Source organism: Panthera uncia, chromosome A2 (assembly GCF_023721935.1).
Source record: "Panthera uncia isolate 11264 chromosome A2, Puncia_PCG_1.0, whole genome shotgun sequence".
NCBI classification, from domain to species: Eukaryota; Metazoa; Chordata; class Mammalia; order Carnivora; family Felidae; genus Panthera; species Panthera uncia.
In genome coordinates, this window is record NC_064816.1 from 239304 (window position 1) to 263410 (window position 24107).

Consider the following 24107-nt stretch of genomic DNA (forward strand, 5'->3'; position numbering starts at 1 on the left):
GGAGCCTGTTTCAGATTCTGTGTCTCCCTCTCTCTCGGGCGATGCCCGAGCCGGTGCCGCCGCCCCCGCGCCGCGCAGCCCCGGCCGCCAGGCCTTAGCCCTCCAGGCCTCCCCCCACCACTGCCCGGCCCGCCGCCGCCCCCCACCCCGAGCCCCCCGCCCCCGCGCCCGCCCGGCGCCCGCCCCCGCCCAGCATCGCGGACCCACCCGGACCTCGGCGTGGAGATGGAGTGAGTAGGCGCGCTCGGGCCGGGGGTGGAAGGCTCGGGGGCCCGGGGGAGGGGGGCGAGGGAGGGGCGAGGCCTCCCCCCCATCTCCCGTCCCTCCGTGGGGCGCGTCGCGGCCCCCGCGCGGAGAGGAAGGCGGCGGCGAGGGGGCTCCCGGGCCTCCCGGGCCTCCCAGCTCTGCTGGAGAAGCGCTTGGGCCGCGTCCGCCCTGAGGCCTCCCCCATCCCCGACCCCGGCGGCGGCCCACGGGCTCGTGTGGGGACTGGGGCGGCAGCGGCCGGTGGGGGCGCAGCCTGGGGCGCTGGGGAGGGGGAGGCCCGCGTCTCTTCCCGAGCCCCGCCCGCGTCCCCGGGCTAGCCTCGACCCTCGGCCACCTGTGGGCTCCAGAGCGGGAGCCGTGGGGGTGATGGACGGACCCCTCCCCATTGCATTGCACTGGCCTTCAGCCTCCCACCGCACCCACCGCACCCCCCCCCCCCCCGCCTCCAACCTGAGCACTCGCTCCCTGTGCCCTGGACGCACCAGTCCTCCCTCTGTCTGGCTGCCCTCCCCAAGGGCCACAGCACTGTCAGTCAGGAGCGCCTGCTGGGGCGGGGGTCCAGCCAGCAGATACTGTCCTGACTACCGCGGGAGGGAGGGAGGGAGGGAGGGGGCCTCTCTGCAGCCTTCCTGGTCTGGGACGTGTGTGAGCCTGGAGTGCTTTCCAGCAGGCGAGCTTGGGTCTGATCCCTTCCCAGGGAAGGCGTCCCCAGGATGGGACCCCAAATGGTGTAGCCAAGGAAGAGCCTGGCCACTTGCACCATAGGCTAAAGGTGCAAGCGGGACAGGCAGCCTGGGTCCCCCCGGGGGGGGGGGCAGCCTAGGTCCCCGGGAGACTGGGCGAGGAACTGCCCACAGCAGCGGAGGGTTCTCGCACAAGGTGCTGGATGAGCGTGCACAGTCGTTTCAGACAGAGTCCCCTCTCTCCTGGCGCCAGGGTAACCCCCAGGCCCCACTCCCACAGGTGGGCACTGAGGTTGTGGGGTGTGCTGACATGGTCGGGAGATGAGAAGTGGTGTCCGGGTCCTGGCAGCCCCCGCACTGTGTGCCAAGGCCAGCAGCTGTCTTGCTCGGGGCCAGGTCCTCCCCCCCCCCCCCCCGCGGGGCCCGGGCCGGGGGGCCCCCCCCCAGCCCGCCGCCCCCCCCATCGCCCAGCCGCCCCTGCTCTTCCCACTGGGTGTGTTTTCTGAGCCGACAACTCTCCTCCGGGGATTCACCCGTGACCTGCCACACCCCCGGCTGGGTGGGGGCCGCTGCAGCCCGCCCTCCCCAGGAAGGGACACCCGATGTCCTCTGCTTTGGAAAACCCAGACAAAGGCCCGGCCTGCTCCCCCACCCAGCCCCCGGGAGCCCAGCCAGGGGCTCAGGGGAGCCAGGGCCCGGATGTGTCTGCCTGCGTTAGGTTCCCCGACTTGTTTATCTGCTCTGCTCCCCAGGCCCGAGGGGAGCCTCTGGGCCTCCAGACCGCAGACCCTGAGCAGAGTGTGGCTGTGGGGAGGGGGCTGCCTCAGGGGATGAGGGGTGAAAGCCAAGGAAAAGGCCCGCCCAGGATGGAGGCATGAGCGGATATTCTGGTTGGTCCCTGTTTCATTTCCTGCTATCCCTTTCATTCCCCGCTGAGGTGCTGCTGAGGCCCAGAGAGGGGCAGCCGCTGCCTCAGAGTCACACAGCAGGAGGAGGGCCCCTGAGTGCTTGCGGCCCTGCCCCAGTGCCTTTTGCCCGTGGATCAGACATGCTGCCTCGGGCCCCACGTTGAGTAGATCGCTGGGTTTTCTGGGGGCAGACGTGGGACCGGCTTGGCGTTCACGGGCCTGAGTGGCCGTGAGAGAAAGCGTCTGTGCCCCCGGCTTGGCTGGCCGGGCGGGTGGGGAGCGGCACCATCCTTCCCTGTCCTGCTGGAGTGCCCGGCCCTGGTGGCCCAGCTTGAGGTCCCATTCCAGGGGCCCGAGGCAGCTGCCCTTTCCTCCTCCACGGGCTTTGCCATCCGAGTCACAAGAGAGGGTTGTGGCTCACGGCACTGCTGGAGAGGTGAAATATGAATTGAAGAATTTATCAAAATTTTGTTAATTCAAGGATTAAATTAAAGGTTAAGTTAGTTTGTGTCAATTTAACAACTTAAGGGTTTAACCAAAATCCTTGAGTAACTATCTCCAGGGAGGCCGGGAGCAGGATGGGGGCCCCGCTGACGGGTGGGGCACAGGAGGAGCGACGGGAGCTGGGTGGGATACCTGTCCTTGGTGGGGGGGGGGGGGGCTAGGTACCCTCACGTTAGCTTCTCACCCCTGCGTCTAGGACCACCTGCCCTGTGCCTCCCCGCCCCCTCCCGGGAGGGGGCAATGCTATTAGCATTTCGGGGGGACTTCTGCCTCAGGTGCTGAGGTCCGTCTTCAAGGGTCTCAGATTTTCAGGCTGGGAAGTGGGTTGACGTTCTTTAAAAAAGTCATGCCCCCTTTTTCCAAGTCTGGGAACGCGTTTCTTTCCATCCACCTGTGATCTGTTCATTTAGGCGACACTCCCTGCCCACCCGCGGAGCCTTGTGTAGGGATAGGGCCCCGCTCCGTCCCCTCACGGACCTTCTCTAGGAGAGAGATTTAGAGGTGTACTTAGGTGGGCGGAGGGCGTGCCTGCTGGGGGGCTGGCCTGTGCAAAGGCCTGGAGGTGGGAAAAGAAAGCCTCAGCAGAAAGCAGTGCTGTTTGCTTTGTGCTCTCGGGGCTAGGTCCTGCCAGGCTTGGGGCACCCAGCAGGGGAGCCACGGGCGGCCACGGACCCACGGTGTCCAAGCAGGAGAGGAGTGAGGTTTTGACCTAGGCAGAGAAAGAGGATCTGGAAGCTGAGGACCAGGTCAGGGCTCAGTGTGGACAGTCACCGTGTGGGCGGGTGGGGGAAGGGGGGGACCCCGTGTCTGGGCGGCAGAGACCTGACTTCAGACCCCTGGATGGGCGGGGCGGGCGCCTTGGCCACACGGCACAGGGTCTCCATGTGGCGCCGATGGCTGAGGGCGGGTCTCGGGGTCTGCGGTGTGTGGAGTTGGCCTGGGGGTCTGTCTTGTTTTCAAACAACTTTTTTACACTTATTTATTTATTTTGAGAGAGAGAGAGAGAGAGAGAGAGAGAGAGAGAGTGTGTGTGCGTGCGCACAAGGAGGGGAGGGGCAGAGAGAAGGAGAGACCGAATCCCAAGCAGGCTCCGCACTGTCAGCACAAGCCCCACGAGGGGCTCGTCCCGCGAACCATGAGATCATGACCTGAGCGGAGATCGAGAGTCGGACGCTTAACCGACTGAGCCGCCCAGGCGCCCCTGGGGCGTCCGTCTGCTCTCAAGGGTGTGAAGCAGGAGTTCGGGGACCTCCTGAGCCTATCGCTGGGACAGTCCGGATGAGGCTGGGAATTTGGAGGGGAGCCCAGCCCAGGCCGAGTGGGAAAGACAGGTGAGAATCAGAGTAGGGGCAGTCACTGCAAGGACAAAAGGGTGGTGGCGGGCTCGGGCCGGGCCTGGGAGCCCAGCCCGGTGAGCAGACCGTGGGTGTTGGGGGCGGCAGTGTTGGGCTCTGAAGGCCAGGTGACGGGCAGGGTCCCTTCTGGTAACTTCTGTCACAGTGAGAAGGCGCTGCCGGTCGGTTTGTAGTCAGACGCTCCCGACCCCGAGAGTCCCGGGCAGGGCCCGGGGGATCCGCCGCCGCCCCTGGGGCGCGTGGGGGGCGCGTGGGGGCGGGTGGGGGCGGGTGGGGGCGGGTGGGGGCGGGTGGGGCCCTGGCACCAGCCCAGCTGTTTCCACTCCACACGCGAGTGTTTTCTACCCGCTTCCTTGCGATGCAACCCACACCCCACAGAATCCACCTGTCAGGAGGATACAATTCAGTGGTTTTCAGTGTGTCCACGTAGTTGTTCGATCATCACCTCTTTCTAGTTCCAGAACATTCCATCAGCCCAAAAGCAACCCCATCCCCATCCCCAGTCACGCCCCAGCCCCCAGCCCCCACGAGCCCCCTCCCCGTCCGTGGATGAGCCCGTTCTGGACGTTTCACACACGCGGACTCACACCCCGCGTGGCCTCTCGTGTCGGGTTCCCTCCCTGAGCGTCGTGTGTCTGGGGTCCGTCCGCGGGGCGGCGGGGGTGGGCGCCTCGCTCCTGCTCGCGGCCGAGGGACCTTCCTGAGTGTGGTGGACGTGTTCTGTTTATCCATCAATGGACACTGGGTTGTGTTTTAAATTTATCTTATTTTTTATTAAAATTTTTTCTTCATGTTTGTTTATTATTTTTGAGAGAGAGAAAGAGACAGAGCGCGAGCCGTGGAGGGGCAGAGAGGGAGACGCTGAGCTGTCAGCACAGAGCCTGACGCGGGGCTCGAACCCACAAACCATGAGATCATGACCTGAGCGGAAGTTGGATGCTCAACCGACTGAGCCCCCCGGGCGCCCGACACTGGGTTGTTTTACGCATTAATTTGTATAGTCACTTCTGAGGTGGTTGGGTGACCTTGGGCTTATTACTTGTCCTCTGTTGGAGGCGGGGGGCCTGTTTTAGATAAATGTCTGATGTGACACTGAGTTTCTTCCAAGAGAGATGGTCACAGGACAGTGGTCCTCAGGGTGGTGGGAATGTGACAGGGGAGGGACCCTTGGGTGGGGGCCACCTCTGAAAAGGTACAGACTCTAACTGATTCGCTGGCCCGGTGAACGTTCATTGAACCCTGCTGTTCACTGGGGGCTGGGGACATGTTATGGACAGAAAGAGACCCTGTCCTTGTGGGGAAATAAAATAAACGATGAGGGTGCTGCTTGGTGGCGAGCCGGTGAGGGGTTGGGGGTACAGGGGAGGCCTACGTGAGGAGGTGACGTTGAGGGAGCCAGTGAGTCCTGGGAGAGAGCAGGGCAGATAGAGGACACGGCCAGTGCAAAGGTCCTGAGGTGGGAGCATGCCTGGAATGTTTGGGGGTTGTGGCTGGATCCGAGGGAGGGGTGGGGAGGGACCCCAGCTCTTTGGGGCTGGTCTCTGCCTCTGGATTGAGGCCCAGCTTGCCCTAAGCTGGAGAAGGCCTCTGGGTGCCATTCATGCCCCACTGCCCTTCCCCCGTGGGGACCCAGGGCAGGGTCCACCCCCCTCCCCTACCCCCAGGTTAATAGGCAACAACTGTGCCTCTGGATCTGTGGCCTGCTCTGATCCCAGTTTCCGCTGTGGGGGTGATGCCTCTCTGCCTTGAGCTTTCCAACCACGCCTCACCTTTCCAGCCATTTCCGGCCATGCCTCACGGGCTGTTCACCTTACCAAAGACTGTAGTTGTCCCCTGTGCCGACGGTCTCAGAGGAAGAGAATTCCTTCCTGATGAAGGGACAAGATCAGGAAGGCTTCCTGGAAGAGGCAGCTGCATGTGCTCTGAGCTTGGAGCAAAGAAAGGGGGAGGCAGGGAGCTGGAGAAGGGTGGGGGCTTGAACACCAGCTAAGAGGCTGAGCCTTGTGACCCGGCTGTGCAGGGCCTCACAGGGAGGAAGGTTCTGGGGGCTGGAGGGGGACAAAGGCCCCACAAGGGAGCTGGGAACCAGCAGTGAGATTAGGACTCCCCCCATTCCAGCCACCCCAGTGGGGGGACGGGCCACAGGGCTCCCTTCCTTAGCCCCTTCCTCAGCCAGACTCTGCTCTCCTTCCCTGCACCCGTGGCCACGGCCACGACCACGGCTGTTTCCTTTTAGTTAGCACAGGAATGTTGCCGGTGTTGGGCTCCGTGCCTGCCTGGGCCAGGACCCCTCATTCCACTGGAGCTGCCTGGCATGGGCCTGGAAGGACCGGTGTGTGACCCCCCCACGCCCCCCCTCCCGCCTCAGACCCGGCTCATCCTGCCCGCTGGGTGACCTTGGGCAGGTTGCGTAACCTCTCTGGTGCCTTTAAAATATAAACGCCTCCCAAAGCCGAGGCCTCTGCAGGGCCCGGCTCGTTTGGGTTTGGGCCTCATTAGCTCATCTCCTGAAGCCAGGATTATCTCATTCGCTCTCAGCCCACACCCTCTCGAGTCCTGAGCCGCCCACATCGGGGCTCGAGCCCAGAATTTGCTCCAGGCACTGTAAAAATAATCAGGCGAGGACAGGAGTCTGCCTGTGCTGAGGGTGGGCCTCCGGGAGGAGGGTCTGTCCCTCCACCGGCAGCTGCCGTGGCCCATTGCCCAGCAGAGCCAGTGGAGGCCCAGAGACGGGAGTGACCAGCCCTGGGCCACACGGCCGGCGGGGACAGCTCTCACCTGTCCAAACCCGACCGTGTGTTTTGGCCAAAGCTCGATCCTCTGCCCGGCATCTCCTGACATCTGGCCTCTGTGTCCCTCGCTGGGTCCTGAGGAGCGTCCCCGCCGTCCCATTGTCGCCCCCCCCACCCCCACCTGTGCGGCCTGGCCAGGCCTCAGGGAGGCCCTGTGCTCGGGGAGCACTCAGGAGCCCGCCTGTCTGGATCCAGCGTCAGTTGGCCCACTGAGGAAACAGGCCGAATCACTCCACCTGCCTCTCAGCGTCGTCAGGAGGGTGCTTCCCAAATGCCCTGTACATGCTCACCTGCTCCCGAGCCTCAGTTTCCCATCGTGGGAAATGGGGCTGAGCCCCGCCGGGGGAAGGTGGTGAGCGCTGGGACCGGGGTCCCTACTTCGTGGCCGTTTGATTAGGATTCTGCGGTCAGACTTTGTCCTTCGGATTGTGATGCGTTGTCTGGCTTACCTCGGTCTCCCTGGCTCCAGGGGCAGGTCCAGAGCCTTCGGGGTACAATCCCCTTCCCTGGGCTGCGGCCCCTGACACCAGAAGGGGGGCACCCCCAGCAGCGGGGCAGGGCGGACCCCTTACCTCCCCGCATCGCACCCTCCCCAGCGGCCCCTGAGGCCCAGGGCGGGAAACCCCTTAGCCCCCCAGGCCCGGCTTGGGGGCGGGAGATGCTCCGCGCCGGCCCGGCCCCCGCGTGCCGGCCTCCGCGTTGCCATGGGGACGGTGCGGTTGCCAGGGCGACCGCCTCCCGCGGGCCCCACGGGGGGGGGGGGGGGCGGCGCCCGGGGCGGGGCGGCTTTGGCGCCCTGAGGCGTGGGGAGGGGCGCCGAGGGGGGGGGCACGCAAGGCTGTGCCCTCTGGGCTGCGACAGGGACGTTGAAGGGAGGGATGGATATTGTCTCCCCGGGGCCTGTGTCCCTCTCCACAGTGGGCCCGCCTGACCTTCCCCTGACCTGGTTCAGCCGGCAGGGACATGCCGCCCAGCGAGGACACTGCCTGCCTTGTTGTCTCCAGCCTGGCAGGCTGGCCACACAGCGTCCCCGTGTCCCTGTGTCCGGCCTGAATGGCCGCCTGCCTGCTGGGGTGCGGACCCAGCATCAGGCCGCTGCCGCGTCTGCCCTGCGGGGCCCTGTGCGCGCCGGGGTCTCGTGGCTATATGCCCCTCCCCCAGCTCCACCGTCTTCCTGGTGGGTCCCTGGGGGCCGCGTGGCAGCTGGGAAAGGGTAGGCCCGTGGGGTGGCCCGGAGCTCTGTGCTTCCCGGCTGTGGGACTGTGGACAAGTGACTTGCCCTCTCTGGGCTTCACTTGCCAGCGGCGGGAGGAGGGCACCAGGCGGAGTGAACAGCAGGCAGGAAGGAGCTTGGAGCGCCTGAGGTGGACCGGAAGGGTCTGGGGCCCGGAGTAAGCAGGAGGGAGAACCAGAGGGGTGAGGGCGGAGAGGTGGAGAGGGCTGGGCTACACCGGGACTTCCTTCACGGGGTGATGGGAGCCAGGGACATACAAGGGCAGGAGAATGAGTGGTTCTGATTTTTGTTCTGCCTCTGTTGTGGGTGGAGAGGGGACCTTCAGGGGGCAGGCAGATGACAGGCTGTGGTCGGGGCCGGAGATGGGAAATGTGAGCTTTGCAAGAAGTGGAGGGCGGGCCTCCGTGGGGCGCACCGAGCAGTGTGGCAGACCCAGAAACGTAGCTGATCAGGCCCTTCAGGGAGGGCCTCCAAGCTAGGTTGCTGGATCAAGCCTTTCCTGAACTTGACCCGGCCGAACCCAGCCTCCCTGAGGAAGGAGAGGGGGAAGCCACAGAGGGTGCGGCTGGTGTTGTCGGGTCCCTGGGAGGCACAAAGGGGCCAGGTGCCACCCGTCCGGAAGGGAAGAGCTGGGTGGGGTCACCTGGCCGGGGCGTGAGAACCAGATGACTTCACGGGTCTCAGCAAGGCCAGGAAACTGAGCCTGAGTGGGGTGTGTGGTGGGGCATTGCAGTTCAGGATGGATCTCCCCGGGAGCAGCCGCCTGGGTGTGGGTGAAGCCTCGGTCCCAGGGGGGGACCTCACCCAACACACCGTGTGACTGTGCCTCTGTCTCCTTTCTGAATGGCAGCGGGCGGGGCGTCTGTGCCCACTGTTTGTGCAGATGGGGAGCCGAGGCCCAGAGGGGTTGGAGGGTCTGTGGAGGGTCTTTGGAGGCCCCGGGGTGGCTCCTGGCCCACGGCTGAGGGCTGGTCGGGGCGAAAGCAGAACTGGAGGACGGTCTGTGACTTCGTCCCTGTGCAGATGAGGGTCTTGTGAGAGGATCCGGGTCCCACTGCCCAGAACCGCCCCCCGTGCCCGCCGGCCCTGCCCCCGTGAGACTGGTGAGGCCAGAGCGGCCCTGGGATCCTGGGGATTTGGGCAGAGAACCGGGAGGCGTGGGGGTCCACGCTGGAGCTCAAGACCCTGCCTCCTCTCCCTGCCTCGGCTTGTCACAGAGGCCCTGGAGGCCAGACTTTATCCTCAGGCCCACCACGGGCGACAGCTCAGGTGCAGACATTTCACTGAGCACCTGCTGTGTGCAACTACTGAGCACCTACTATGTGCAGCCATTTCGCTGAGCACCTACTGTGTGCAGGCATCTTACTGAGCACCTACTGTATACAACTACTGAGCACCCTATTATGTGCAGACATTTCACTGAGCGCCTACTGTGTGTAGCTTCCAGGGGCCCTGCGAGAGGCCATAGAAAGGAGAGGCCAGGTTCTGCTGTTTCCCACCATGTGTGGAGGGTTTGGGGGAGCATTGGGGAGGGAAGGGCAAGAACCAGGCCCCCATCTAGTCCTAGGCCTCTTGCCTCCCCCCACGGAAGCAGGAAGCCTGTCCCTTCAGCTGCACCTGGCCACACGGACGTTTAACCAGAGCCCGCTACGTGCCAGTTCTGGGTGGCTTCCCGAAAACATCCCGTGGATGAGAAAGGGCATCTGGGGATGAAATCTGGGTTTGCTGCTTCTTGGCCTCCTGTTCCCCAGGGGGCTGAGAGCCCTTTCTGAGCACTGGGGCTCCTGGGAGACTCCGGGGGAATCCCCAGGATAGCAAGTCCAAGGGTTGGGAGGGGGCCCGTGGGGTCCTTCGCCCTCCGTGTGTCCCTCCCGGGGCTGGATGACAGGTGCTTGCTGGGTAGGAGGGCGAGAGGAGGGCTGTCCTGACCAGTCTCCGAGTCTGGGCGAGGGGCTGCACGCCTTTTCCTGCACATCCTTCACGACCCAGCTCCTCCCCAAACCCTTCCCCAGTCTCTAGGCAGAGAGCCCCGCCCTCCTGTCCCTGGGCCCTGCTCTGAGGGGGGCAGGAAGCTTTGCGGGAGAACGAATGCGGCGATGAGGCTCAGGACAGGACAGAGCTGCCTCTGAGGGGGGCAGGGAAGGGTCCCATGAAGCTGGAAGGCACAGGGCTGGGTTCTGACCAGATCTGTTGAAAGCAGGCTGGGGTGGGCCCCACCTTGACCTTGTGCGTTCTCTTCCCCCAGGGTCCTGGCGGCAGAGACTGCATCCCAGCAGGAGCGGCTCCAGGCCATTGCAGTGAGTCCCCTGCCCCTCAGACGGTGTGGATGGGGGTCGGGGTCTCCACACCCAGCGCGGGGCCCTTGGGACTCAGAACCAGGGCATCCCACGGGAACCCTGAGTGCCTCCCCGCAAAATGGACATGAAGGGATCCCCTCAGTTCTCAGAACGTGGACTCCTAGTGGAGCCTTCTACTGGAGATGGAGGGACAGGTGGGGGGGTCAGGCTGGGGGCTCAGACTGGGGGGGTCAGGTTGGAGGGGTCAGACCGGGGCATAGGCTGGGGAGGACAGGCAGGGATCCAATCGGCCACGTAGGTGCCGTTCACAGTAAAGCAGGATCTGTGTGGGCAAAGCGTCTAGTGGGCCCGGTGGGGTCTGTGTGGCCCCCACCTAGTCCTGACCCATCGTGTGCATCCCCGTCAGGAGAAGCGGAGGTGGCAGGCGGAAATGGAGAGCAAGCGTCGGCAGCTGGAGGACGACCGTCGGCAGCTACAGCACCTGAAGGTCCTGAGTGGGCGGCCCGGCCAGGGACCCGGGCCTCGTCTGGGGGGAGGCAGAGCCTCTGGGACCTGGGGCCCCTCGGCTGGTGGGGGGGGGCAGGGCCCCAGGACCCGGGCCTCGGCTGGTGGCGGGGGGGCAGGGCCCCAGGACCCAGGCCTCGGCTGGTGGGGGGGGGGGCGGGGCCCCGGGCCCCGGGCCCCGGCGGGTTGGGGGGGGGGCAGGGCCCCAGGACCCGGGCCTCGGCTGGTGGGGGAGGGGCCGGGCCCCAGGACCCGGGCCTTGCCCCTGACAGGGGCTGGGGGAGTGGGAAGGCAGAGCTGACCGGACCCTGACTCTGACCCGGGTCCCTATCAACCCCAGTCCAAGGCGTTGCGGGAGCGCTGGCTGCTGGGGGAGACGTCCTCAGCATCACAGGGGGATGAGGACATGCGGAGACAGATGCGGGAGGACGAGCAGAGGGCGCGGCTGCTGGAGGGGTCCATCTCCAGGTGGGTGGGGTGCGGTCCAGGCGCGGCTTTGATGGATGGCGTGCGGGCCTCTGAGCTGGGCCTGAGGGGGCAGGGGGCTGCCTGGCGCGACCCCCTGCTCCTTCCAGCACCGGCGGTGCAGGTGTGTGAGGGTGACCCGTCGGGGCGGATCCTGGAGGATGGGAGTTGCCCGCAGCAGCCTCCCTGGGGGTTTCCTGGCGCCAGCCCCGCCGGTGAGCCTTCCCCGGCTTGGTGCTGGTGCAGGCCTCAGACGCCCAGGCAGCTGGGCCCGCAGGAAGCCTGGGGAGGGGGGGGCGGGCCCAGGGAAAGTGACACCCCCCCCCGCCGCCCCCACCCCCCCTCCCCCCCGCCCCGGGCCGGGACAAAAGGCCTGGGGTTTCCGGGCAGGCAGAGGCTCAGCTCCAGGGCGGCAGGGTCACGGTGGAGGGAAGTGACGGCCAAAATTCCAAGCGTCCAAGAGGCGTGGGGCCAGAGAAGGTCCAAGAGGCGTGGGGCCTGCCCGGGCCCCACAGCTCGGCCCGCCCACCACGAAGACCTGGGATCCTGTCCTGCCGTCCAAGCAAGCGTATTCCCAGGGCCGCGAGCTGTTCCCCGGGGCCAGAGCTGGGGGCTCGAATGGAGGCGGGACTCGGGCGGGACAGGACTGACGGGCAGAGGGCAGAAACTTGCTGGGGATTGTTGGCCACTGGGGGCTGCACAAGGTGGGCTTCTACATCCCACCCTGCTGGGTGCAGCCCTGGGCGGGGCGGGGCACACGGGCCAGTTCAGGAGACTTCACGGGGGAGGGGGCCTCGCTTGAGCCCTTCCGTGTGTCCCGCACGAGTCAAGTGCTTTGGGGACCCTTGGCTTTCTTCCCCCTCCTCAGGTGGCTCTGCCTGGACGCCTCCCTCGGGAAGCCCTCCAGGCTGACCCTAACTGTGGCCAGCCTGTCCACCTAGAGCTAGGCTCGCTTCATCAGGGGCCACAGCCCCAAGCCCCGGCCGGCGCTGTTTTGTTCCCACGGGGCCGTGGGCTCGTTACTTTGCAGTATTTGGAAGGTGATGTGGGTTTTCCAGTTCCCCCAGAGAGGGAAAGCTTCCTGTAAACATAAATGCGTGTGAACGGAAAACAGGAGACTTGGTTACAAACCAACAGACAAGTACCTGGAGGCAGTGAAGGTCCAGGGACGGGCCAGCCCGGCCCGGCTGCCCGCCTCGGTTTCCCCGGTTGCGAGAGGGAAGGATGGAAATGGCTCCCAGCGGTGGGAGGGGGCATCGGGTCAGGGAGCCCACGGTGGCGCTGGCGCTCACCTCCCCCCCCCTCCCCAGGCTCCAGAAGGAGATTGAGGTGCTGGAGAACGCGGGCCCGCTCACCACCGCTGCTGGAGAGGGCGCCGCAGCCCCGAGCCCGGCCAAGGACGAGAAGACGGAGGTGGCGCTAGATTCTCGGCAGGTGAGGAGGTGATGATGCGCCTGGGGCGCCCACCAGGGCCAGCCCCAGGGCGAGACACAGCCCCTTCTCAGACTTTAGAGCCACTCCCCGCTGTGCGCCTCAGTTTCCCCCACCCCCCTTGAGCGCCCCACGTGCTGGGGTGTCAGGAGGGACCGCGGGCACTTTGCACGAGACCTGGCGCGGGGGCAGCTCTCGACGAAACCCCCACTTGTCACCCCTGCGTTTACTGAGTCTGCCACCACCGTCGCCTGTCCGTGGGCCCATTCCGGTGGGAACAGCGCCCCCCTCGGGGGGAAGAGAAGCTCCGGGACCCGGACAGGTTGAGGCCGCACTGCTAGGAGGTGGCCTTTACCGGACTTGGCCATGTTTCTGGGGTCTGACGAAACCAGACCCTGGAGCTCTGGACCCAGAGCTCACGGACGCCGTGTGTTAGCACAGATTCAAGATCTCCCAGGCACCTTTGCTGCTGTAGGATTCAGGAGCCCTGGGACACGTGTTCCCCCCTCGTGTCCTAGCTGTGATGGCACCTTGCCTTGGGGCAGGGGCCCCGGGGGCGTCTTGAAGGCCGGCATCCCTGCCGTGTGTCCGGGCCCTTCTCCACATGCTCCTCTGTCAGCTGTCCCCTGCTCTCACTGCTTTCCGGGGCCTGGCTTGGGGCAGACCAGGGGGATGTGGGCTGGGGCCTGGCCTCGCCGAATCACGCCAGGAGAGCGGGGGGAGGGTGGTCAGGCCGCGGTGGGTCAGCCCAGGGTCCCGCGGAGTCCCTGAGGAGGCATTTGATGCATGGGAACCCTAGACAGACTTCCTGGAAGAGGTGGGTTTTGAAATGGAACGGGAGTTCTTCGGGCTTGGGCTCGAGACGAGAGGGACCTTGCACCGAGGTTGACTGTGTATAGACCTTGTCGTCGTGATGCCCGCGTCCTGAAGGAGACGGAGATACTGGTTGGGCACGTGACACGGTACCTTGAGGGATAGTGAGCTGATGTGGTCGGGGTGCAGAGTGAGAAACCAGCCAGGCAGAAATCTAGAGTGCAGGGACGTCACATACAAAGGCCCTGGGACAGGAATGTGTTCAAGGAACAGGGAGGCTGGCCAGACATGGGGGGTGGGGGAGGAGAGGCCTGCGGGCAGGGAATCTGTGGACCCAGGACCCTGGGGGTCATCGAGAAGGGTTTCGTCTTCGTTTGGGGAGCAACAGAGAGCCACCGGTGGCTTCTGAGCAGGGCGGGACATTATCTGGCTGTCACAGGCTACGGCAGGGGTGGGGGGGGGTCCCTTCTGGAGGAGACCGCCCCTGTGATGGGGCCACCAGCTGCGAAGCCGAGCCCTCTGCGGGGTCCCCCCCCCCCCCCCCCACTGCTCCCAGCGGGAAGGCGGGCCGCAGCCCTGACCTCTCTCCCTTCTTTCTTGCAGGCCCCGGTGGGCACGCCCAAAGGTAGGCTCGGGGAGGGGCGGGGCCCGAGCGCCCTCTGGTGGCCGGAGGCGGGTGGTGGGCTTGGGGAGGGTGCCTGGAAAGTGACGGCTGGTGGCTGGTGTTGCCGACGGAGGCCGGTTATTGTCGCTTCTGTGGAGCCCCGCCTCTGGCCACGTCCCCTTGCTCCTGTGCCGGCGGGCGGGCCTCGGTTTTCACGTCTATACAATGGGATCTGTGGGGGCAAGAAATCAGCGTCTCAGCAAGTCCGGGAGACGGGGCGCTGTTTTAAAGGACAAGGTTCCCCGCCCACAGGTGAAAGTCTGCCATGCAGGAAACAAAGACAAAAAGCCAAAAGTTTGAGATGTGGGATCTATCTTACTCCCTTCCTCAAAAAGGATCACAGATAAATAATATACATTTGCCAATATTTCACAAATACGTATGGCGCTTAAATACAGATTTAATTGCAAAGGTGATTGTTAAATATAATAAAGTATTAACCATATTAAAATTATTTAATATAAATTATATTTTTAAAGTACATATTGAGCTAGTATCCGCATGTGGGAGCGTGGAAGGAGGGCCACCAGCCGGGACTGGAGGTGGTGGCCAGTGTCTTTGGCCTGATTTGTTGCATGTTAATTATTCAGGGGAGTGTCTTACTGTGGAATTAAAAATGAATAATTAAAAAAAAATCCACCCAGGGCTCTCAGGGATTTTGTGAAAATCATCTGAGCTGAGAGATGGAAACAGACTGGGGGCTGGTGTGTGTTTAGGGGGTTCTGGACGTGCACACGTGTGGAGGGGAGTGTCTGGGTGTCTGGGCAGTGTCTACGTGTCTGGGGTTATCTGGCTGCCTGGGTGGGGTGCCTAGGCGTCTGGGGGTGTCCAGGTATGTCTGGGTATCTGGGGGGGTGGCCAAGTGTCTGGGGGCATCTGCAGGGGGTTGTCTGGGGGGTGTCTGGGTGTCTGAGGGTATGTGAGCATGTGGGGAGGTGTCTAGATACCTGGAGGTGTCTGGGTGTATCTGGAGGGGTGTCCGGGGATCTGTGCGACCGTCCCTCCTCTGACTGCCATGTCTGTCTTTACCCTTCACTCCCTGAACAGAGAAAGGAGTCTCCAACACCCCTGTGAGGACGGTCGAAGGCTCCACCATGATGAAAGCAGGTGGGTCGGCCCCCTGCCTCACCCCCTGCACCCAGCTGTGTCCCTGGGCTGAGCGCCGGCCCCAGGGGGCCTGGAGAGGCAGGGGCCAGGTCAGACGCAGACGCACCCTCAGCAGGAGCTGTGGTTATGGGGGTGGCAGCCGGACTGAGGCCCAGCCCTGAGCCTGGGGTGGGGCCCGGCCGCCCCCCTGCTTTGGCACCCTGGTCACGCGCTGGCCCAGCTTCCCTGAGAAGGTGGGGCCCCTCGCATGGCCGCTCTCTAACCCAGTGCTCCCCACGGCGTCCTCCCTAACCTTGCTGCCCCCTCCCTGCCTGTGGGGTGGCGCACAGGCCCCCCGCACACGCCCGCACGTGCTCACTGCAGAGCCTCCCTCCTCTGCTGTCCTCAGGCTGCCTCAGGATAGGGAGCGAGCGCACCGTTCCTGGAGGTGACCGAGCTGGGACTCAGGCATTTCTGCGCTTCTGGGAAGCCGAGAGAGACAGGGTTAGCGCTAAGCATCACACAGAGTTGGGTTCAGGTTCTCGTTCTGCCACAAGGTGACTCCCCGTCTCCGCCTGTTGGGGCAGCGGGATTATACTGACTGCAGGCCCAGGGTCAGGGACCCAACCCGGGAACAGTGACGGGTGGTCACAGCTGGCAAAGCCTTATTGCTGCTGCTGGTATCGGGGTGAGTTGTGGATGCAGGAAACCACAGAGGGAGCTGAAGACCATATTCGGGGCAGGGTGGCCAGGACACCTTGGACGGTGACAGGGGAGGCCCAGGGTCTCGTGCAGGGTCAGGCAGTTTTGCCCCAGGAGGCAGGGGACAGAGGGTAGCATTTGCCAGGGAGGAGGTGTCTTCAGGACCCTCTGTGCCAGTTAGACCAGCTCCACCCTGTCCCTTAACCAGTGACCTTGTGTAGTGCACAACCCACGCAACTGTGTGTCTGGAGATGAGGGTGTTAGGTGGTGCAGGGGTGTGGATTAAATGGCATTCGTTCAGTCATTTGGCAAGTGCTTATTGAGCACCTGCTGTATGCAAGGTGTGAGGGACACAACCCGGGGCGGGGAGGGGGGGAGCTGACATTCTCATAAGGGCAATGTCTATGCAATTAACTTATGGAGAAAATAAGGCAGCAGGTGGAGCTGGAGGGGGCACATTTAATCAGAGGGCTCAGGGGAGGCCAAACTTAACAGGTGACTTTTGAGCAAGGACCCAAAAGAACTGAAGGGGCAAGGCACAGGGAGATAGGTGTTTCAGGTGGAGGTCACAGCACATGCAAAGGCCCGGGGGCTGGATTTGTACCTGCCTTGGGGAAGGAATAACCAGGAGGCCTGAGTTGATTGGAGCAGAATGAGCTAGGGGAAGAGAGGAAGGAGGTGAGCGCAGGCCAAGTCATGCTGGGTCCTGTGGTTGTGGGAGGACTCAGGCCTTAACCCTGGGACAGCACAGGGGAGCCCTGGAGGGCTGTGGGGGGAGCAGGGACCTGTACCACCCAGTGCTCACTGGCGCCCTCTGGTGGCAGTGGGGAGAACAGACCGTGGGCGGCGCCTGGAGGCCAGTGAGAGGGCAGGAGAGGCCTTCAGTGGGTCCCAGAGTGGTGGGGGGAGATGGGGAGCTGACCTGGTCAGGGGACACGGAGGGGTTGAGATGTGGGTTGAGATTCCAACTGTTCCCAAGGCAGCACCCACTAGATTTGCAAATGGACAGATGGGGGGGTGGGGTGAGAGAGGCGGAGGAGGAAGGAATTGCCCTGATCCGGGTAGGGAGACCCAGGAGGGGTGGCTTGTGCGGGCAGATTGGAGGGAGTCTTGGACATGGTGATTTGGGGGCGCCTCGGGGACCCTGAGGGGAAGGTGGGATACTGGGATTCAGGGCGAAGTCCTGGGGGCCATGGTCACACCCGGGGGTCACTGCTAGGACCCAGGCTCCCCATGTGGTCTTTGTGGTGGTGGTTTCTGTACAGTGGGGGCGGGATTTTGGCTGTTGAATTACGGCTCTAACGGGTAATGACGCTCATTTATTTCAAGAGGGAATTTTCCATTCTTCACGGTGAAAGAGCTGACGATCAGTTCGATAGTTGACCGAAGTACGGACGCACAGACACGCTGACCACCGAGGCGGGGGCGGGGGGTCCAGGACGGGGCAGAGGTCCAGCTGGGAACGCATGCCTGCCAACCCAAGTTCAGATCTTGGCTGTGACCATGGTCAAGGCACGGCCTCCCGCTGGCTCTGAGGAAACAGAAGCAGTGTAAGGCTTTCCACGTGGGGTGGGATGCGAGTGTGGGCTTCGAATGCCGAGCAAAGGACCTCAGGCTGGCGCCCGTGTGGCGCTGGGCAGCCGTGGGCAGACGAGGAGCTGGGGGGTGCTGCGTGGAGGGCGTCCCCACTGCTTGGCTCTGCGCTGCCGGCTCCCCTCCCTGGCTTGGCTGCAGCCGGCGGGGGGCACGTGGGCAGGTGGCCTTGGGTAACCCGTGCCTCCCGTGCCAGCCATGTACTCGGTCGAGATCACGGTGGAGAAGGACAAGGTGACGGGGGAGACCCGGGTGCTGTCCAGCACCACCTTGCTCCCTCGGGAGCCGCTCCCTCAGGGCATCAAGGTGTACGAAGACGAGACCAAAGGTATGCGGCCCCCGTCCCCCACCCCAGGCCCCCACCCCACCCCCTTCCCGCAGCCCACCTGAGTTGACGTGGGTGCTGCTCGGGGAACGGTCTCACCCCGCACAGCCCACTGTTGACTTAGAGGCCGTTCAGTACTGGGCCTGCAGCCCTGTCTTTGTTCACTCCAGGAACCTGACCCGAAGCTTGGCCGAGGGCTGGGTCCTAGGCTGGGCTCTGGGAATCGAATCACAGGGGGACGCGGCTCTGTCCTAGCAGAGCCCCTCGGCCCGTGGGCCCAGCCCTTCGGTCTGGAGCTCACGAATAAATTTAGATGACTATTGTTGAGATAACGATGACAAGACCCCCAGAGGTGCGGCGTCTAGCGGGGGCGGGGAGGGGCCAGGGGAGTCTCCTCAGAGGAAGTGAGCAGGGCCTCACTGGACGCACAGCAGGTGCACAAGGAAACAGTGTGCCTCACGGAGGCCACAGCATGTGCAAAGGCCCTGTGGCGGGATGGAATTTGCTGAGCTGGAGGAACTGAAAGGAGCCTGTGGGGCTGGTGCAGAGTGGAGGGAGGCGTCAGGTGAAGCGTTGGCGGGAGGGGCGAGCAGGGGCCAAGGTGCCGAGATCTGGTTTGGTTTTGGGAGTTCCCTCTGGCGGCCGGCCGGGAGGGAAACAGGGTGTGAGAGACTCCGGCAGGAAGCCTGATGAGCAGCAGCCTTGGTCAAAAGCCCCAACATGCCTGTCTGTCTCTCCCTCTCTCTCTCTCTGTAAGTCATAAACCATAAAATTCACTCTTTTTGTTTTTAGGTAAAAAAAAAACCACTTTATTTATTAAAATGTTTATGTTTCAGAGAGAGAGCGCACGCATGCACACGCATGAGCGGGGCGGGGGTGGGGGGGCAGAGAGAGAGACACAGAATCCAAAGCAGGCTCTAGGCACAGAGCCCGACGCGGGGCTCGGACTCACAAACTGGGAGATCATGACTTGAGCTGAGGTTGGCGCTCCACTGACTGAGCCACCCAGGCGGCCCAAGAAAAAACTGTCTTTTAAACTGTGTTATCCGTCCGTGTTTAGACAGCAATTTCATAAATATTTTGGCATTTAAACTTTTGCTCCTTTGTGGCATGGCCTGTGGGATAGTATATAGATAACCCCAGGGAGGGGAAATTTCAGGCAGTATTTACTACAATCGTAGGAAAAAGGAGACGGATCACTTCAGTAAACAAAATACGTTTTGAGAAGACATTAAAAAGTTGTATTCAGGGGCGCCTGGGAGGCTCGGTCGGTTAAGCTCCGACTTCGGCTCAGGTCATGATCTCACGGTCCGTGAGTTCGAGCCCCGCGTCGGGTTCTGTGCTGACCGCTCAGAGCCTGGAGCCTGTTTCGGATTCTGTGTCTCCCTCTCTCTCTGCCCCTCCCCCGTTCATGCTCTGTTTCTCTCTGTCTCAAAAAAAAAAAAATTTTAAAAAAAAAATTTTTTTTTTTTTAAAAGTTGTATTCAAAATTAAGGCAAACCATTTGCTTTCCTCATGCAGTGGAGTTCATGGAGCTGGCCTCCTGAGTCGGGGATAAAATTATACCGCCCGGCCCAGAGTCCGTTAGTAAGTCCACAGTGGGGTCTGTGCCCAAACGTGGCATATGGAGTGGAAGGGTCCAGGACACCCACACAGTTCAGCACATAGCTCAGTGGGTTTGGGTTTGTTCGCCATGTTCTGTGCTCTAATTGCAGAACATTTTCGTTCTCCAAAACAGAAGCCCCATCACCCCCCATGCCCACCATGGCATCCACGTAACCCCCTTCCTGTCTGCGGATGGGCCTGTTCTGGACGTTTCGCACACGTGGAATCACACAAGTGGAATCACGCACAAGTGGCCTTTTGTGTCTGGTTCCCTCCCTGAGCGCCGTGTGCTCAGGGTCCGTCCGCGGTCATATCTTATGGGCTGAATAATATTCCACTGTTTGGAAGGATCACGTTTTGTTTATCCAGTCATCGTTGATGGCTGTCTGGGATGTTTCCTTCTTTTGGGTTTTAGAATGCTATACAAGTTTTTGTGTGGGCACATGTTTTCATTTCTCTTGGGTGATACCAAGGCTTGGAATTTCTGGGTCACATGGGGACTCTGTGTTTTACCTTTGGAGGAACTGCTGGGTGTTTTCTTTTCTTTCTTTTTTTTTATGTTTATTTACTTTTGAGGGGGAGAGAGAGAGAGAGACAGAGCATGAGCCAGGGAGGGGCAGAGAGAGAGAGAGGGAGACACAGAATCCGAAGCAGGCTCCAGGCTCTGAGCCGTCAGCACAGAGCCTGATGCGGGGCTCAAACCCACGAACCGTGAGATCATGACCTGAGTTGAAGTCGGACGCTCGACCGACAGAGCCCCCAGGCGCCCCATCTCCCCCTCCCACTAGCCGTGCACGAGGGTCCCCAGCTCCCCACGTCTTTGGCAACACTTGTTATCGTCCCTCTTCAAGTTACTATCATTATTACTGGAGCCATCGTGTTGGTGGTGAGATGATGTCTCGCTGTGGTGTCGATTCCCAGAGCCTCGTGATCTTAGAGGCTGTTCGGTCTCTGTGGCTGTGAAAGGGGCCCACTCGCAGCCCAGCTCTGTCGTGGTTTGGAACGTAGACCTGGGTGGGTAGAGTCCCCGTTCCAGCCCTCCCCAGCTGTGTGGCCCTGGGCACGTCCCAGCTGCCTTGGCTCCTGGACAAGAGTGACCTCGCAGGGCTGAGGGCAGAGGCAGTGCCTGATGCCTGGGCTCCCAGAAGGTCCTCCCTGAGCACAGCCTGGCCCAGCCTGGGGGACTCTGGACCCGCCAGACTGGACTCTGGTTGCTTAGCAATGGGAAGGTGATCCATTTCCATGGTGGCCAAGGGCTCGGATTCCTATCTCGGGGGCAGTGGCCAGTGGGAAATACTCGGCTGGATCCCGTGCAACCAGGGCACGCCCCCACCCTCCGGGCCTCCAGCCCAGAGTCGCCGCAAGGCCTTGAGGTGTGGACACCCGTCCCCCGGATTTGGAAACCGAAAGTAGAAAGCGCTTTCCTTCTGGCCAGAAACCGGGAACTGGAGCCCTGACCCTCGACCCCAGAGGAGCAAGTCCCTAGGGTGTGTCCCCCCCCCCCCCCCCCCACTGACGAAGGGCAGCTGTGTTTCCAGGAGTCTGCTGGGCTGGCGCCATGGTGTGGCGGGACCCCTCCCTGCCCTCGGGGACTGCTCCCTGACCTTGGGGACTCCAGCCCAGATCAGAGACACCAGTGTGGAGCTGGAGAGATCTGGAGAACACCTTTATGGAGATTGTATACACGCAGGTGTCTTCCTTTCAGACGTGGGGGTGGGGGGCAGGTACACACCAGGCTGGGGGTATCTAGAGGGGCCAGTCTTCTTCCTCAGCGAGCGACAGAGTCCAGGGCGGTCAGGAGAGGGAGTGACCAGACTAAACTTTAACTCAGGGTCAACCACAGGGACCCAAAGAAGGAAGTCACGGTCCCCGAAACTCCTCATGGGAGGGAAACACACTTAGACCAGGAGAAAGGGTCGGGTGCAGCCCCGGCCGGCTGTGTGACCAAGGGCTGGCCACGTCCATGGTCTGAAGCGGCGTGGGACCCAGTTGCCGGGAAACACTGCAGGATGCAAGCAGACAGAGGCCCCATCAACTGGATTCCAGTCTTTCCTGGTCTCCAACAGGCTCTTGAGCCCCTGTACTTTTTGGTCTGTGCGCCATTTGGGGGGGGGGGCACAGACGCCCACAGGGAGCTTTCGATGCCCGTTGGTTTTAGATGTGTGGTTCAGTTTCGCGTTCCATTTTACCCTGGGGGGCGGCCCACAGCCCTGCCAGGCCTCCCCTCCTCCCAGAGAGAGCCAGCTTACTCTCTGTCTGTCTGTCTGTCTGTCTCTCCCACCCCTACCAGTGGTCCACGCTGTGGACGGCACCGCGGAGAACGGGATCCACCCGCTGAGCTCCTCCGAGGTAGACGAGCTCATCCACAAGGCCGACGAGGTCACGCTGAGCGAGGCGGGGTCCGCGGCGGGGGCGGCGGAGGCCCGGGGGGCGCCCAAGGAGGCGGCGCAGAGCACCCCGTCCAGGCGGGAGATCACCGGCGTGCAGGCCCAGCCGGGAGAGGCCACGTCGGGCCCGCCGGGCATCCAGCCCGGCCAGGAGCCCCCGGTCACCATGATCTTCATGGGCTACCAGAACGTGGAGGACGAGGCCGAGAGCCAGAAGGTGCTGGGGCTGCAGGGCACCATCACGGCCGAGCTGGTGGTCATCGAGGACGCCGCGGAGCTCAAGGAGCCCGCCCCGCCCAACGGCAGCGCGGCCGAGCCCCCCGCGGCCGCCGCCTCCCGGGAGGAGAACCAGGTGGGGCCCGAGGCCCCTGCCAGCGACCCCCAGGACCTGGACACGAAGAAGCAGCGTTGTAAATGCTGCTCTATCATGTGAGCCCCCCGGCCCCCGCCCCCGCCCCGCCCTCCACCCACAGTCACCCACCGCCCGGCCCGGCGCCTGCCCGCCCTCCACCCACAGTCACGGGCCCCGGACACGCGGCTGTCACATGGTCCCGCCGAGGGTTCTTTCAATGGAAAGAGAGGGACGGGGGTCCCCCACCCCATCGCCACCCCCGACACCCCTGAGCCACTGAGCCGTGCACCTGCGCCTGGTAGGAGAGCGACACGGACGGACCCACGTTTCCCGACGCGAAGGGCACCCCCCCGCCCCCCCGCCCCCCCAACACGGCCGGGGTTTCGGTGCAGCCGCGGCCGGCGGCCAGCCGCCCTCTGGGCCTCCTGCCTGTGCCTTCCTGCCGCCTCCAATGAGGTCCCCGAGGGGACGTCCTGCCGGGTTAGGGCTCCTGGGGGCCCGCTCTGTCCCCGCTTAGCCCCTGGAAATGGGGTTTCCCGGCCGAAGCTGTGGCGTCCGTACCCAGGCCACTGGGGTGAGGCCATGCTTCTTTGGGGAGTCTGGGTCGGAGGTCAGGTTCAGGGTCCTGGAAAGAAGCCAGGCCCCTCTCTCTGGATACCCCCAGCCTGGTGTGCCCCTCCCCCCAGGCTCTCTCTGGGGTGGCCGGGGGGGGGTGAGGGGGGCGGCATGCTGGAGCCTGGGAAGGGAGAGCCCCAGGGACACGCCCCCGTGGGGGATGGGTCCGGGACCCCTGCGCTGTCCCCCTGCCACGGGGCCCAGGGCCACGCGAGCCGCTTCTTGTCCTGAGCTCCCACTCCCACTGGGCCCTTCTTCCTCCTGGTGCTAATTTGGGGACCCTGGGGGGCTGCCCGGGACCTGCTTGGACCAGGGTGCTGGGCCCCTCCAACCATACCCCAGAGATGAGGCCACTGCCACTCCAGCGGGCTTGGCACATTTCCGGCAGTGGTGGGGAGCACGCAGCCTGGAGCGGGGGGCTTCCTCCGCAGGAGACCCTCATCTGCCGCCCCGCCCGATGCGAGCCTGTCCCCTTCCCGCCGGGAGGGGGGCGGGGACAGGGGTTGCGCTCCTGGGGGCCGCCGACACCTGGATGTGCACACACGTCTCCCCGGTTGCAGCCACGCTCGCCCCAGAGGCGCGTTCGTGCACACGCTCACAGACCCTCACGTGTGGGCTGTGGTCGGTGAGGCCCCGTCTCAGCCCCTCCCCTAGGGGCCTCCCACCCGGTGCCCGGGGCGGGCGCAGGGGTCGCCTCTGGTCGCAGCCCGGACCCCGACTCAGCTCTGCCCCTTGGTGGCAGGGGGAGAGGCCCCCTGCGAGGTGACCCTGGGCAGTGGCCGTGGGACCCCCTCTTCCTCCTTGAGTCCTCGAGCTGTGAGCCTCCGCTGAAGTGCCCCTCTGCTTTTGATGTGTGACAAGGCCTTGTTCTTGACTTTCCCAGAGAAGCAAATAAACAGTGTGAACAGCCCCAGGCCCTGGCGTCCTTGGCTTTCACGGGGAGGGGGGGGGGGGGGGGGGGGGGCCAGGTGGGCGTGGCCCCACCAGGGCGGCCGGGCCATAAAAGGAGGCTGGAAGGAGGGAGCAGGCTTCTGCACCGCAGCCCCGGGCTCCCTTGGGCTCACCCCGGTGCCCAGTGCCCACTGCACCTGCACCCACGTGAACGGCACCTGGGCAGGTAAGGCCTGGAGGTAAGGGGGCAGCTGGTGGTGGCAGGACTTGCTTCCTGCTAACTGTGGAGTCCTCTGGTTCTATGGCCTGTGCTGGGTTCACGGCCCCCAAGCTCTGCAGAGAAACCGGTCCCCGGGAGCCGGGCGGGGGGACGGTGGGACGTGTTTACAGAGGCTGCCATCCCGCACTTCTGTCTCACTAGGCGATCTTGGAAGTTGCTGCCTCCCCTGGGCCTCAGTTTGCCTATCTATACAATGGGCTTTATGAACCCTGAGTGGGAGGCCTCCTCAGTCTGGGAGCAGGACAATTGGGTCCTTGTCTCCAGTGTCCCAACATGCTGGGTGATCCAGTCTCTGCCCTTTTTGGGCCTCAGTTTCCCAGTATGAACAGCATACGATGGGGGGGGTGGGAACTC

The 24107-nt window shown here is 63.5% G+C and overlaps 1 protein-coding gene across 1 annotated transcript; it reads left to right on the forward strand.

Annotated features, from left to right (window-relative positions):
- The first annotated feature begins 7317 nt into the window (after window positions 1-7317).
- On the forward strand, window positions 7318-23495 carry PALM (paralemmin). The gene is given in 11 exon segments (XM_049639490.1): window positions 7318-7650; window positions 7653-7722; window positions 9989-10040; window positions 10447-10527; window positions 10885-11012; window positions 12320-12443; window positions 13857-13878; window positions 14397-14459; window positions 14965-15024; window positions 17495-17626; window positions 21519-23495. Coding segments are annotated over 11 exon segments (1350 nt in total). The 5' UTR covers window positions 7318-7562; the 3' UTR covers window positions 22049-23495.
- Window positions 23496-24107: the final 612 nt, after the last annotated feature.